At 48.8% G+C, this 13,639-nt stretch overlaps 1 protein-coding gene across 12 annotated transcripts in view; it reads left to right on the top strand.

Moving 5' to 3' along the window:
- Positions 1-11,880, top strand: part of PTPRF (protein tyrosine phosphatase receptor type F) — a 345,699-nt gene extending 333,819 nt beyond the window's left edge. For all 12 annotated transcript variants that reach the window (XM_056867690.1, XM_056867689.1, XM_056867688.1 and 9 more), the window contains 7 exons: positions 1,983-2,268; positions 5,361-5,539; positions 7,528-7,654; positions 8,480-8,605; positions 8,925-9,079; positions 9,415-9,550; positions 11,385-11,880. In XM_056867690.1, the coding sequence (XP_056723668.1) occupies positions 1,983-2,268; positions 5,361-5,539; positions 7,528-7,654; positions 8,480-8,605; positions 8,925-9,079; positions 9,415-9,550; positions 11,385-11,453 (1,078 nt within the window). In that variant the 3' untranslated portion in view covers positions 11,454-11,880. The remainder of the gene's footprint in view (positions 1-1,982; positions 2,269-5,360; positions 5,540-7,527; positions 7,655-8,479; positions 8,606-8,924; positions 9,080-9,414; positions 9,551-11,384) is intronic.
- Positions 11,881-13,639: the final 1,759 nt, after the last annotated feature.

Genomic DNA, 13,639 nt, shown 5'->3' with positions numbered 1-13,639 from the left:
CAACTACAGCATCCAGCAACTGGGCAAGACTGCAGATGAGCTGATCCCACCCTGGCTGCAGGAGTTTCCTTCCAGGTGTCACTGGTCCCCACGTTATGCTCTTCCCTACCAGCTGAGTTAGCTCCTGTACTCATGAGGAGTACTGGGGCCCAGATGACCTGTGGCGACTTATCTGTCTCTTCTAGCACTTCCTGAGCAGAGGGGAGGCTGCGGGCCGCCAGGCATGCACTGCTCTGCCTTGTCCATGCTTCAGCCCTGGCCCTTCACCTCCTCTGCTCCTGGGGTGTGGCAGGAGACCGTGGCGGGTCTGGTTGCGGGAGGGTCCATGCTGGGGCCCTTCTGGTTCAGGGATGTGATCAGCACTGGCTCGGGGTCCCTTTGGGGAGGCCCTGAGACCTCAGCATCACAGGAAGAGCTTGCCAGGGCGGGGCTTGGGGACAGGTTGTCCTCCTCTGCCTCCAATGAGGACTCATCCTCCCATGCTACACCAGGGCAGTCCATGACAATAAAGTAAAGGAGGGGAGAGCAATGTGGTAAGCTGCTTTGGGTCTCCCCAGGAGAGAAAAATGGGGTATAAATATGACGCTAACAAGCACAACTTTAAAGTTGACAATGAGGAAATTGAAATTGTTGAAGACTTTCTATTCCTTGGCTCCACCATCAACCAAAAGGGAGACTGCAGCCAAGAAATTAGATGGAGATTGAGACTGGGAAGGGCAGCCATGAAGGAGCTAGAAAAGATTTTGAAGTGTAAGGATGTGTCACTGGCCACCAAGACTAGATTAATTCATGCCATCGTATTCCCTATTACTATGTATGGGTGTGAAAGCTGGACAGTGAAGAAAGCTGATAGGAAGAAAATAGATTCCTTTAAAATGTGGTGTTGGAGGAGAGTGTTACGGATTCTGTGGACTGCCAAAAAAACAAATCAGTGGGTTCTAGATCAAATCAAGCCTGAACTGACCCTAGAAGCTAAAATGACTAAACTGAGGCTATCGTATTTTGGTCACGTCATGAGACGACAAGAGTCACTGGAAAAGACCGTCATGATAGGAAAAGTTGAGGGCAGCAGGAAAAGAGGAAGACCCAACAAGAGATGGATTGACTCAATAAAGGAAGCCACAGCCTTCAGTTTGCAAGACCTGAGCAAAGCTGTCAAAGATAGGACATTTAGGAGGACTTTCATTCATAGGGTCACCATGAGTCAGAAGCGACTTGAAGGCACTTAACACACACAAGCACATGCATTCACAGCACACAATGAAAATGAACGAGCAACATGCCACATCTGTACAGAGCACAAATAGGCATGGGATATCAGCTGCCTGTGCGCACACAGTCATCTTCTTGCTGCACTTTGGGATGGGAAGAAGCAACTGCTTCAGCCACACACATTAGTGCGCTAGGAATCAGCATCCTATCTAGCCAGTGATTTATCTCTTGCAACTGAGTGGGAACTATTACTGAGCAAACCACTTCATCACTGGAGCTTCCACAAACTCCTCAGAAACGGTATTTAATGCTCTCCCTTCATGCTCCGGTTCAGATGGGAGTGGTGTATAATTAACACACGCTCTCTCTCCCTATTAAGAATTTGATGTGAGCGGCAGCGAGGAGATGTCCTGCTGCAGCTATCGGATCTCGCATCTGTCGCTGTTTCATTGCGCACTGGGAGCCTGGCAGAGTCGTTGGCTCTAAGAAGCATGTCCCCATCTCCACGGTATAAGGTTGGGGCTTGCTGGTTTTTGACAGGAAGACACGTTACAATCTGGGGCAGACTGCAAGGTGCTCAGAATCCTAATTTTGTATGGTTCTACTCATGAGATCCAACATGCCTCCTTTAGGAACCTCCGAACACGTTTGAGGTAGAAAGTAAGACCTTGAGGATCTCTCTCTTCCTGCAGCTTGAGGGAGGGGCAGAATGGGAGCTTGATTTTGGCCCTGGAGGACACCGTTTCATGCCGCGTGCCTTGCTTCCACAGTGCCGGTGTAGGCAGGACAGGCTGCTTCATCGTAATCGATGCCATGCTGGAGAGGATGAAGCATGAGAAGACGGTGGACATCTATGGGCACGTGACATGCATGCGCTCACAGAGGAACTATATGGTGCAGACTGAGGACCAGTATATCTTCATCCACGAGGCCTTGCTTGAAGCAGCCACCTGTGGGAACACTGAGGTGCCTGCACGCAACCTCTTTGCTCACATCCAGAAGCTGAGTCAGGTACCTCCAGGGGAGAGTGTCACAGCAATGGAACTGGAGTTTAAGGTGAGCAGAAGAGCATTCACAGCACTTTTCACTCATACAGAGAGACAGCAGCAACCATGGGGCTGCCTGGATGGAACTGGTTCCCTTCTGTCATCTCCTACAGATCTTTGACCTACTATGAGAAATCAGTTCATGGTTTGAAGGGAGAGGCAGATTTTCTAGGGGTAATGATCCTTTTGTAAATTTCTAAACCAGGTAGGAAGTGATTTAAATACATTTGAATTGCAAAGTGGGTGTCATCGACATTTTCCTCCCGGATTGGCAGCTTCTGGGAAGGATATTAAAAAGGGCAAATTGATGTGAAGTTCTCTGCAGTGTTGCTTTGCAGAGCGGCAGGAGTTGCATCCAAAATCAGATGCAGATGGGGCATTAGTGATCGTTGATGTCACTGCGAACCATTTGTCAAGAAACTCTTTTAATTTCCAATACCTGAAATATCAGTAGCTCCACTGCCCCCATCCTTGCTTAGCTCTGACATCTCCCTAGTTTGGCAGAGGAAAGAAGCAGGGGCCTTTAACGCATGGCTGTTTCCCTCGCTGTCACACCTCCGAAGACTTCGGGTTTTGTTTTGATTATGCATTCTGTTTCCACCTCGCTCTCCCCCTGCGTTTCCCCACATTTTGCCCGCATTTTCAAATCCGAGATAAAACAGGTCACTGAAAAGGCAGGTAAAATGCGGTGAAATGCAGGGGGGGAGTGAGGCGACCTCTGGCGGTCAGAAATGGCGTGCGTAATCAAAACAAAGACCCGCAGTCATCGGAGGGGTGATGGCAAGGGAAACAGCTGTGCATAAAAGGCCAGGGTCAGCGTGTCAGGTTTGGCTGGCATGCGGCCCAATGCAATTTTGTTTTGTTTTTAAAGGAAAGTCCCTGGTTATCACAAGTGTCTTTGCTTGCCAGCAGCACCACCCACTTTTAGAGCAGCCTCACACCAGTGATTTCCACAGCCCTGAAGCTGGCTGCGTGTCTTTGCTAGCGCCCACACACTCCAGTGATGTGCATTTGTGCAGCAGAGGTGTGCGGGGAAGACAGTCCTCGTAGGGAGGCAGCAGAGTATGGAGACAAGCCCTGCCTTACCCTGAGAACAGCGGCTTGCAAAATGCAGCCCATGAAGCAAGCTTACTGACTTCCTGTACAAACTGCAAAGAAAGCACTACTGCCTCTGAACAGTGCTGGCTCCATGGTTATTTTTTCTGGGGAGGAGGGCAGGTGTTGGATAGGACTGGCTTGGTGGGTTACTGCTGCTTCCTTTCCACCGTCACCACTTACCCTCTTGCTTCCTCTCTCCGGGCTCAATCGCCATCATCCCCCTTCCCCATGGAGAGAGGGCGAGCCAGCATGGTGGCTTGGACTTTGATCTGGAGAACCGGGTTTGATGCCCCACTCCTGCACATGAAGCCAGCTGGGTGACCATGGGCTAGTCACAGTTCTCTTAAAGCTCTCTCACCCCCACCTACTTCACAGGGTGCCTGTTGTGGGGAGAGGAAGGAAAGGTGATTGTAAGCCGGTTAGATTCTCCCTTAAGTGGTAGAGAAAGTCGTCATATAAACACCAAGTCGCCTTCTTCTTACCATTGCTAACACTCAGAGGTGAGGCAAGCAAGGCTTAGCAGCAAGGAAGAGAAATGGGAGCAGTTGCCACCCCCAGTTTCTGGGTCTCTTGTGCTGCCCCAGAGCAAGACATCCAGTGCATGAGGACATGGGTAGCAACAGCTGCTCTACCTCCTTGCTTGCCGCTATTTGCTCATTTACCTTTTCTCTTTGCAAAGGTGAAATAAGCAAGCAAATAATGATGGCAAGAAAAAGAAGGAGCAGCCACCTGTTTGCTTGCTTGCCCACTGGTTCTCTTCCTCTTGAAGTAGCTGCTGGGCAAGTGAGCAAGCAGATGGCAGCGGCTCCTGGTTGAATGAGCAGGCAGCAGAGACAGCTGCTTCTCTCAGTACTGAGAGAGTGGGCAAGAGATTATCATAACCATGACTCGAAGGAGGCGCCAACACCAGTTGCTGTCCTCCCCCTCCCCCTCTGGGTGGAAGCAGGGGATGGGTCCGAGCCCAGCCCCCCCACACACACACTTCCTTGAGAGAAAAGGTGTGGGAGCAAGTGGGTGGAGGCGGCTACTTTCCGCTGCTGTCGCTGCTTGCTGAAAGAGGATCATCTGGGCCAGGGGGTTCCCACTGGGGACACTGGCAGATGCCAGATGATGCCAACTCCAGCTCTAGCTGTGCCTTGGCCCTGGGTTCACGCTGGAGCCACAGAGTAAGATTGGTGGACGTCTGCACCAAGGCTGGTAAGAGGGAGGAAAGAAAGAGCAGAGCGTGAATTAAGTGGAACAGGATGACTACATATCAGCAGGAAGTCCTCATAACTGTTAGGAAGACCCTCCAGAGCCTAACGTGGTATAGTGGTTAAAGAGCGGTGGTTTGGAGCGGGGGACTCTGATCTGGAGAACCAGGTTTGATTCCCCACTCCTCCACATGAGCAGCAGACGCTAATCTGTTGAACTAGATTTGTTTCCCTACTCCACATGAAGCCAGCTGGGGGACCTTGCGCTAGTCACACTCTCTCAGCCCCACCTACCTCACAGGGTGTCTGTTGTGGGAAGGGAAGGGAAGCCGGTTTGATTCTTCCTTAAGTGGTAGAGAAAGTCAGCATATAAAAACCAACTCTTCATATTTATGCTGTAGGGGGGGTTCCCTTTTCCCACTTGTCATATCCCATGCAGTCTTATGCACTGAGCCACCCTTTAGGCACAAGGCATTTCAGCCATGGCTTGAGGGGGCACCTGGATGGGATAGGAGGCAGCGGGGCCTTAAAGAACCTGTGGGGGCAACATTAGGGAATGATCCTGTGCCTTACCCTGACCTAAGTCTTGCGGACTCCTCACATTACCTTTTAAAGTTTACAACAAAGGTGGTTTATTAAGGTGTACTTATACAAATGTAAAGGGAATGAGACGAATGTGTGTTTGTAAGCATTATTTATCTTATGGATGCGCTCATCAAAGAGCTATGATTGGCTGCAGCTCCCTGTTGAGTGTACCTTCTGCAGTAAAACCTGGTTTGCCTCTGATTTGTTGCCTCTCCTCCCCCACCAGCTCCTTGCCAACTCTAAAGCACATACCTCAAGATTCATCAGTGCCAACCTCCCATGCAACAAATTCAAAAACCGCCTGGTAAACATCATGCCCTATGAACTAACACGGGTTTGCCTACAACCAATCCGGGGTGTTGAGGGCTCAGACTACATCAATGCCAGCTTCGTAGATGGCTACAGGTAAAACCCTCATTCCGCTCTCTCATGGTCCTTCCCCTCCCCCTGTGCTGCTGCACTCCCTCCTTTCTAAGCTAGGCAGTCCTGCTAGGAAGCATCCAGCCAACAAAAGCAACAGGTTATCTTCCATCTGGGCCATGGACTTTTTGCTAAGGTGCCTGCTCCCTAATGCTTGGCAACTCATCAAAGAACCTTTGTCCTTTTTAGCATCTGCAGTATGGAGCTACTGGCTGTGGAGCTTCTCTCTGACCAGTGTTGATGAGCCACTGACATTTCTACCTCCCAAACTCTTGCTCCCATGATTTGCTGGACCAAAGCAGAATTTGGCATGCGGAAGGGGTCTGTGCTTATTCAGAAGTGGGAGGAGTTTTTATTTAATGCGCTGGGTTCTGAGCATGGTGAGAGTCACATCAGGCCCTCCAATGACAATAGGCAGTACGAAAGACTCAGCTTGAAGGAGGGCTGTCAAGTAAAAGTGTTCCCAGTGCTGGCAGATGAGGTGCATCACATTTCCAGGAAGTTAAGCTATGAGTCACCTTGCAAAAGAAAGCGATCAATCTGTCCCCAAAGTTGTCTCTGTTCACTGAAGTGTGTCCTCTGCATGGGGAGCACCATTGCCCTCCATCTTACCCCTTCCCGGGACCCTTCATGGAGCTGCAAAGCAGCAAAAAATTGGCTGTTGCTGAAGATGTCTCGGGAGAGGCAAGTGATGGCACAGACACAGCAACATTTTCTAGTGCAAATTGGTGGGGGGGGACACCTTGATGCCAGGCCTGTTGTGCTGATGCCAGGCCTGTTGATGCTAGGCTGTTGTGCTGAGGAAAGAGGCGCAGATGAGCTCCTGTCCACTTTTCTGCTTCAGATCTCAAGTATCCAGGCAGTTTTGGAGTTACCACCTCCATGTGCCTGGTGCTGCAGCAGAGAGACTGCTACTGAGAGAGGCATGCTGGTGGAAATGCCTGCCAAGCAGCAGGTGGTAGCATTTCATGTCATGCCTAAACCGTCCCTGCAGGCCCCTGTTTATCTCTTCCCGTCCTTCCCTTTGAAGTGAGCAGTCTTTCTCCACTTTATCTAAAGAGATCAATTGGCCCAAGGTACAGTAGACGGCTCTGAAGCTGCATCTTTATTAGCACCTTTGTTTCTCCCAACTCACTCCTCCTGTACTCCCGCCTTTTATGAGGTCTTATAAATCCACCTTAGAGCAGCTTCCATCTTTATCCCGCATATTACAGCTGTCCCACAACAGATTCATTAATTTTTAGCACCAGCGGAGAGATTAAATGAGAGTGTGGATAAGGCTAAGAGCCTGGTATTACGTCGAAGAGTCTGTAGTGCCCCACAGTGGTGACATAGAAATGTCACAGCTCTTATTTACAATTATCAGATTGGTTTTACACTCTTCCTTAACCTTACTGTGGAAACTGGATATCCAAGTCTGACACCTTCGGTGGGCTGTTCTCTGGGCCTTCTTGTCTCTGTGGCGTCATCAGTGCCACTAGACTTCATCATGGCAGAAATTCCAGTCTTAAGGTGTGCTCCACCAGGCATTCCTATGTCAGGGTGGACTTTTTGCATAGAAACTTGGTTGTACCCCTGAAAGCCCCCTAGCAGCCCTGAACAGAAAGGCTAGGACAGCTGTAATACCAACAAAGCACGATAAGCTAGCCCAGGTGTGCATTTTAGAAGATCTAACTAGCAATTCTTATAGCATTAGTTACTCCAGTTTATTAGTCATCGTTCTCAGGTTAAGCAGTCTGGCTAATTTCTTTCACTGTGGGTTACGCAGGTGGATCAAGTGATTGTTGGAAAGTGCTGCAGAAATAAGGGTCTAAGTATGCCATGGACAAATACCTAGATGTGTGACACCCTTTCCCCCATCCCCATCCACACAATCCCTTGATTTAGCTCCCTAGATCCAACTGCTGATCACCACCTTCACCTCCAAGCAGTGCTTAAAGGCAGCCATCTCTGAATTGTTTGGTATATTCCAGGCAGCAAAAGGCCTACATTGCCACGCAAGGGCCCCTGGCTGAGACCACAGAGGATTTCTGGCGAATGCTGTGGGAACACAACTCCACCATTGTAGTGATGCTGACCAAGTTGCGAGAGATGGGAAGGGTAAGCCGCATCTTGAGCTTCTGGGGAGGATTGGTGCTAAGTGAAGTCTGTTTTGTGGGCTGGTTCCAGGTGTGTGGCCCAGTATTTGGGGCAGCAAATGGAAGGCATCTGACTTTGCTTTTCTTCTCATACTCCCTGCTAAGAGTGAAATTCATTGCATCAAGCTTCTGGCTGTATTGCACCCTGGCTCCACTGGGACCTGGCTGGTGAGCCAAAGGAGTTTCCTTTGCACCCCCCACGCCAATCAATGCTTTAAGGGGAACTATTAAGCTCAGATCACAGCCTCTGTTTGGATTTTCCAGAAACAGGCCAGTTGGTCTAAATTCTGCACCATGTTTCCTAGTGGCTTGATATGAGAGAGCAAACTTGATTGCTCATGAGGAAGTTCTAGGAAATGGAGGTGTGCAAGGATTAAGGCGAGCTTCCCTAATCCATTATGTTAGGAGTGGGCTGTGTCTCAGTGGTAGAACATCTGCTTGGCATGCAGAAGGTCTGAAGATCAATCCCCAGCATCTCCTGTTAAAGGGACTAGGCAAGTAGGTGATGTGAAAGACCTCTACCTGAGACCCTGGAGAGCTGTTGCTGGTCTGAATAGACAGTACTGACTTTGATGGACCAAGGGGTCTGATTCAGTATAAGGCAGCTTCATGTGTTCATGTTAATGAGGAAAGAAATCAGCAGACCAGCAAGTTGCTGCTCACCACAGTAAATGCTGCACTACCTCACACCGGGTCTCCAGAATGCCCTTGCTTGAGTCATTTTATACCCTTGAAAGTGAACAACATCCCTGTTTTGACGGGTCCTAACTCTTCCTTTCCCTTCCAGGAGAAATGCCATCAGTATTGGCCAGCAGAGCGCTCTGCTCGATATCAGTACTTTGTGGTGGATCCCATGGCAGAATACAACATGCCCCAATATATCCTGCGCGAGTTCAAGGTCACTGATGCCAGAGTGAGTATCACACAGTTGTTATCTTCCACAGTGTTTATTTTCATCACTGCCCCAGTGCAAAGGTGCAGAAGGGCATTCTGCCTCATCAGGCATCTGATCCCCCATTGCCAGGACATCCCCACACTGGCACAGGTGTTACACAGTAGCAGCCCTTTCATGTGTGCTCACCTGTGCCTGATGAAGGCATGAAACAAAAACAGACAGTAAGTAGCAAAAGGAATCTGCTCGGGTGGTCTTGGTCTCCTTTTCTCAGGGTTTCTGGCACGAGTTTTCAGGGCACAGTTGTGAAGTGACATGATCCTTCTCTCTTTCTGTCCAGGACGGGCAGTCGAGAACCATCCGGCAGTTCCAGTTCACTGACTGGCCTGAGCAGGGAGTACCAAAAACAGGCGAGGGCTTCATTGACTTCATTGGGCAGGTCCATAAAACCAAGGAGCAGTTTGGGCAGGATGGGCCCATCAGTGTGCACTGCAGGTGAGTCAAGTTCCTGGGGTTGGCATGTCCACAGAAGCTAGCCTGCTGCTGTGTGCCCAGGGTGAGGGCTGCTAAGGAAAGCCAGAGGGTTACTGCTTAGAATAGCTTGGATGCCTGGAAACTTAAGGCCATCTCCTGGGGGCAGGCAGGTGAGACTCTTTGTCTTGCTAGGTTGAGGAGAGGGCAGCTCCATATCTCATGAAGCTAAGCGTCCAAGAGGATGGTGGCTTGTACTGAGGTGCATCAGCATACGGAAGCACCTCATGGCTGCGGTCTCTTGGGCTTTCTGTTCTTTGTGGGCAAACCTTTACCTTCCTTTCTTCCCTTGTGTGCAGTGCGGGGGTTGGCCGCACTGGAGTGTTCATCACATTAAGCATTGTACTGGAACGCATGCGCTATGAGGGAGTGGTTGACATGTTCCAGACTGTGAAGACCCTGAGGACACAGCGACCAGCCATGGTGCAGACAGAGGTACGTCCATCTGCCTCACTCTTCCTATGTTGCCAGGCTAGGGTTTTGCACTTGAGCGCAAGTTAGGCATGATTGGACCAAAGCTCAGACTTCCACTTGCTTTCACATTATTGAAGGAGGAGAGCTGTAATTAGGCTATGTTTCATATAATACATACCATGCAGACACCAGTTTGCCACAATGTCTTCCCAGACATAGATTTGGGAGCTAAATGGCAATCAACTACAGCTGTAGCAAGCATCGCACAAGATATCCGCAGTGCTTTCTACAGCATGTAAGAGACTTAATAGAGGAAAACATTTGATTTGGTAAAGAGCTCTTCTAGTGGGACTTTACAGCTCCTTTGCTGTCAATATCCTCTCTTTGATTTATGCTCAACCCTAGGACAAAATGATAGTCCCAAAGAGTGGTCAATGGGAATATGAAAAAATATTGCGCTAGCATCGGCAGCTATTTGAAGTATGTTCACATGTTCTGCAGTAGACTGCTTCCTGGAGCATTTTACTACTGCAAGAACTTCTGGAACTAGTTTAATGCACATACTGCTGGGAAAGCAACTTTGGTGTTAGGGAATGCGATGCATTAGCTTCAAACGAGCCCACCATCTGTGCTAACCCCCAGGAGAGGACATACAGGAGAATATAATTGTACTGTGCAAGGAACAGCACCAGCACGCATTTGTACAAGATCAGACTAAGCCATGCCCTGGAACCTCGCTGCGGTCTTACGTCAGCATGACGGCAGACTGAATACCACTCTCACTTTGATGATATCAAAATCGCCTTCCGACCAACTGCAGCCCGTTACAAATGGCCTTCCGCTGCAGATGAGCAGGAGGGAGGAGTCGTCTTGCTTGCCGGGAGAAGAGAACAGCTGTCTGCTTCTTGCTCAGGACTGAGTACAAGAACTGATCCCCCTCACTGTTGCTTATCCTGTAGCCAGCCAGGACAAATTGGTATCCTATAGGTCTCTTTGCACAGTAGAAGAGTATCAGAGTTTTCCTTCCCAGTAGCTGAAAGTAGGTGGGAGGAAATGAGGGGAAAGTGGAAAGTCATCTCTGGTCTTGTCTTCTGTCCCGCAAATACTCTACCTCCATGCTGTAGCCAAGATCCCAGGAAAGTAGTACACTATGAGACTACTACTGGAATACACTTTTGTTGACAGTAAGCTTGGAAGAGGAGCCCCGTAGCGCAGAGTGTTAAGCGGCAGTACTGCAGTCAAAAGCTCTGCTCACGACCTGAGTTCGATCCCAACGGAAGTTGGTTTCAGGTAGCCGGCTCAAGGTTGACTCAGCCTTCCATCCTTCCGAGGTCGGTGAAATGAGTACCCAGCTTGCTGGGGGTAAAGGGAAGATGACTGGGGAAGGCACTGGCAAACCACCCCGCAAACAAAGTCTGCCTAGAAAACGTCGAGATGTGACGTCACCCCATGGGTCAGGAATGACCCGGTGCTTGCACAGGGGACCTTTACCTTTACCTTTAAGCTTGGAAGAGATCCAAAATTTTCAGTACTTGGCTTCCCCATATGGTGAAGAATCTACCTGGTTGCTCTCCGTTGTGGCTCAGCTGGGGATCAGGTCCTAGCCTGGCCTTTCTTTTTTGCACTGAGACTGAACCAAAGGCCCCCTCGTCCAGGGCCTGGCCTAATAATGGCCAGTCATTTCCTTTGACAGTAAAAAAGCAGGGAAATGTGGCTTTCTTGTGGTAGCTTTGGGGAGGGGGGGTGCAGAGTACAGTCTGCATGGCTGCCTTTTAGTTGCATGAGGAAGTAGTGGGACGGTGGGGCTGCTTTGGAGACTTCCTGCTGATCCTTTCTTCTCCTCTTCCTTCTCCAGGACCAGTACCAGCTATGCTACCGGGCTGCGCTGGAGTACCTTGGCAGCTTTGATCACTATGCAACGTAACTAGTGCTTTTCGACCAGTTGCAGCAGGAATGTCCAAAAGCAGAGACGGGTTTCTTCCCAGCCAGCCGCCCATTCGTTAGTCCTTCTGTGCAGAAAATGCTGCTGCTGCTACCGCAACAGCCTCCCCACAACATGCCAATTCTGACCACAGTATTTAGGAAAGTTGCCACAGCGCCAAAGGTGGGACCAGCTTCTAGAGTGTTTCCAATCATCAGATGACTATCTCTTAATGCCCCCACTCCTACTCCTGATAGCATTTCATTGTGAGGGTCACTGGGTGGATGGAATGGGATCTTTTATATATGTAAAATAGTTAACTAGTCTTTTTATATCTTTTCTTTTTTTAAATTCATTTGCAAGTCTTAAAGTTTTGCTCAGGCAAAACAGGAGAAAGGAGGTGATGGGTTTTAATTTCCTTTTTGCTCCCCTCCCCCCCCCCCATACTTCCTTTGGCTCTATCATGTTGGCACTGCCCATTTTCGGGCAGCCCCAGGTTAATGTTAACGGCTGGCTCACAGCTCTGGGACCCTTCCATTCCCTCTTTGGCCCTCTGTAGACCATTCAGTTGCGCAGAGCTGCAGCCAACCCAATGATTATTCCTAAAGCCTTCTTTTCCATAGGTCTGTCTATTCAGTGGGACTCCAGCAGGTAGCAGATGCTTGGTCCTATTGACATGTGTCCAGTGACCTCATATTCGTCAGCAGATCCCACATGAACTTTCCATATTGGGGAGGGCCCCCCTGCCCTGGGATTCTCTCTTATTGAGGTGGGGAATGTTTTGAGACCGCCTTGTCGTTCCCCAGCTTCCCAAGAGGGACCTGACCACAGACATCCATTTGTTTAATCCTTTCCATGCCAGTAGCATCCTGAGGCACTGTTGCCTAGGCAACTGTGGCCAGCCAAGTACTTCAGAGCATCTTAACAAAGTGAAAGAGCACAACTATGGGAAGTCCAGCTTTCCTGCACACAAAACCCCAGAATGGGGATGCCTTGGTTATTGGGGAGGGGAGGGGAATGGGGTTTTTCAGGTAAGGGAATCTGTTCTCAGAGGCTGGATGTAGCTATGATTTCTGCTATCCTGTAAACATTTTTTAAAAAATCATTAGAATACTGTATTTTCCACTATGACAGGATGGTCTAATAAACCAATGTGGCAAGACTACTGGACTTAATTTAACGGTACTATATATTAATGCTCCTTATTATTTCACACTTGCACTAAAGGCAGGGAGATTACAGCCTTCTCCCAGGTGCATAGTTCTATAAAGGTGGTGGAAAGGTCTCTAACTGTATTATCCAATGTATCCAAACTGCATTGAAATCAACAATCCCAGGTTGGTGATGATGGAGAGAACATTCATTTTTACCTTGTGGAAGCATAGTGCTGTAGAGGTCACTGTTGTATACAGTCTGTTTTCTATTTGTTAATAAAAATCTACAGCATCATTGCATAATTCTTGATGTTAATAAATTTGAATAATCGGGTTTCCTACATTTTGGTTTGGCTGTCTTATTTATTTACCAATCAGCAGATAAAACTGTAATCCCCACTGAATGAAGTCTAAAGAACCAGAATTATGTGGAAGCGATTTCCACCTTTCCTTGCAGCAGAAAGGAGAATTGGAATATGAAATAAGGTTCTTTGAAAGAGACAATCACTTGTCCTGACTACTCACAAAGAGAAGAATGAGTAGGTAGGGCAGGACTGGTGATCCTGTGTTAAACAATCCTTGAACCATATCAGCAAGGGTCATTCAGATGCTAAAATAGCTTTCCCTCCATTAGAACTGTTTATCAGTAGGATAGCCAGGAAACACTACTATATCAGCATGTCTCATATGGACAGGCAGGTTGGGTGGCTTTTTGTCATGGAATCCCACTTCCTCTCTGAAGGAAATCCATGACTTTCCTCGAGACCCACCGCTCTGTGGGTGTGTTAAACGTGTGAAGTGGATCTGTCCTCAAATACCATAGAATTGCTTAAGGGTGTTGAAGATCACTACATGCAGGCTCTTGTGCTAAGGCAGGGCCCTTCACGTATGGAGTATAGCAAGTCAGGCTACGTCACATGGACTTTAATACGTCAAAAGCAGAAGCCAACAAAAGACGTGATATGCATGCAAGATACAAGAAATGGTTTTGTGGAACAGTGCAAATAACTCCAGCAAGTAGGCCAAGTTGCACAA

The sequence above is a fragment of the Euleptes europaea genome, chromosome 2 (assembly GCF_029931775.1).
Source record: "Euleptes europaea isolate rEulEur1 chromosome 2, rEulEur1.hap1, whole genome shotgun sequence".
NCBI classification, from domain to species: domain Eukaryota; kingdom Metazoa; phylum Chordata; class Lepidosauria; order Squamata; family Sphaerodactylidae; genus Euleptes; species Euleptes europaea.
This window is presented reverse-complemented; position numbering and strand designations above follow the sequence as displayed.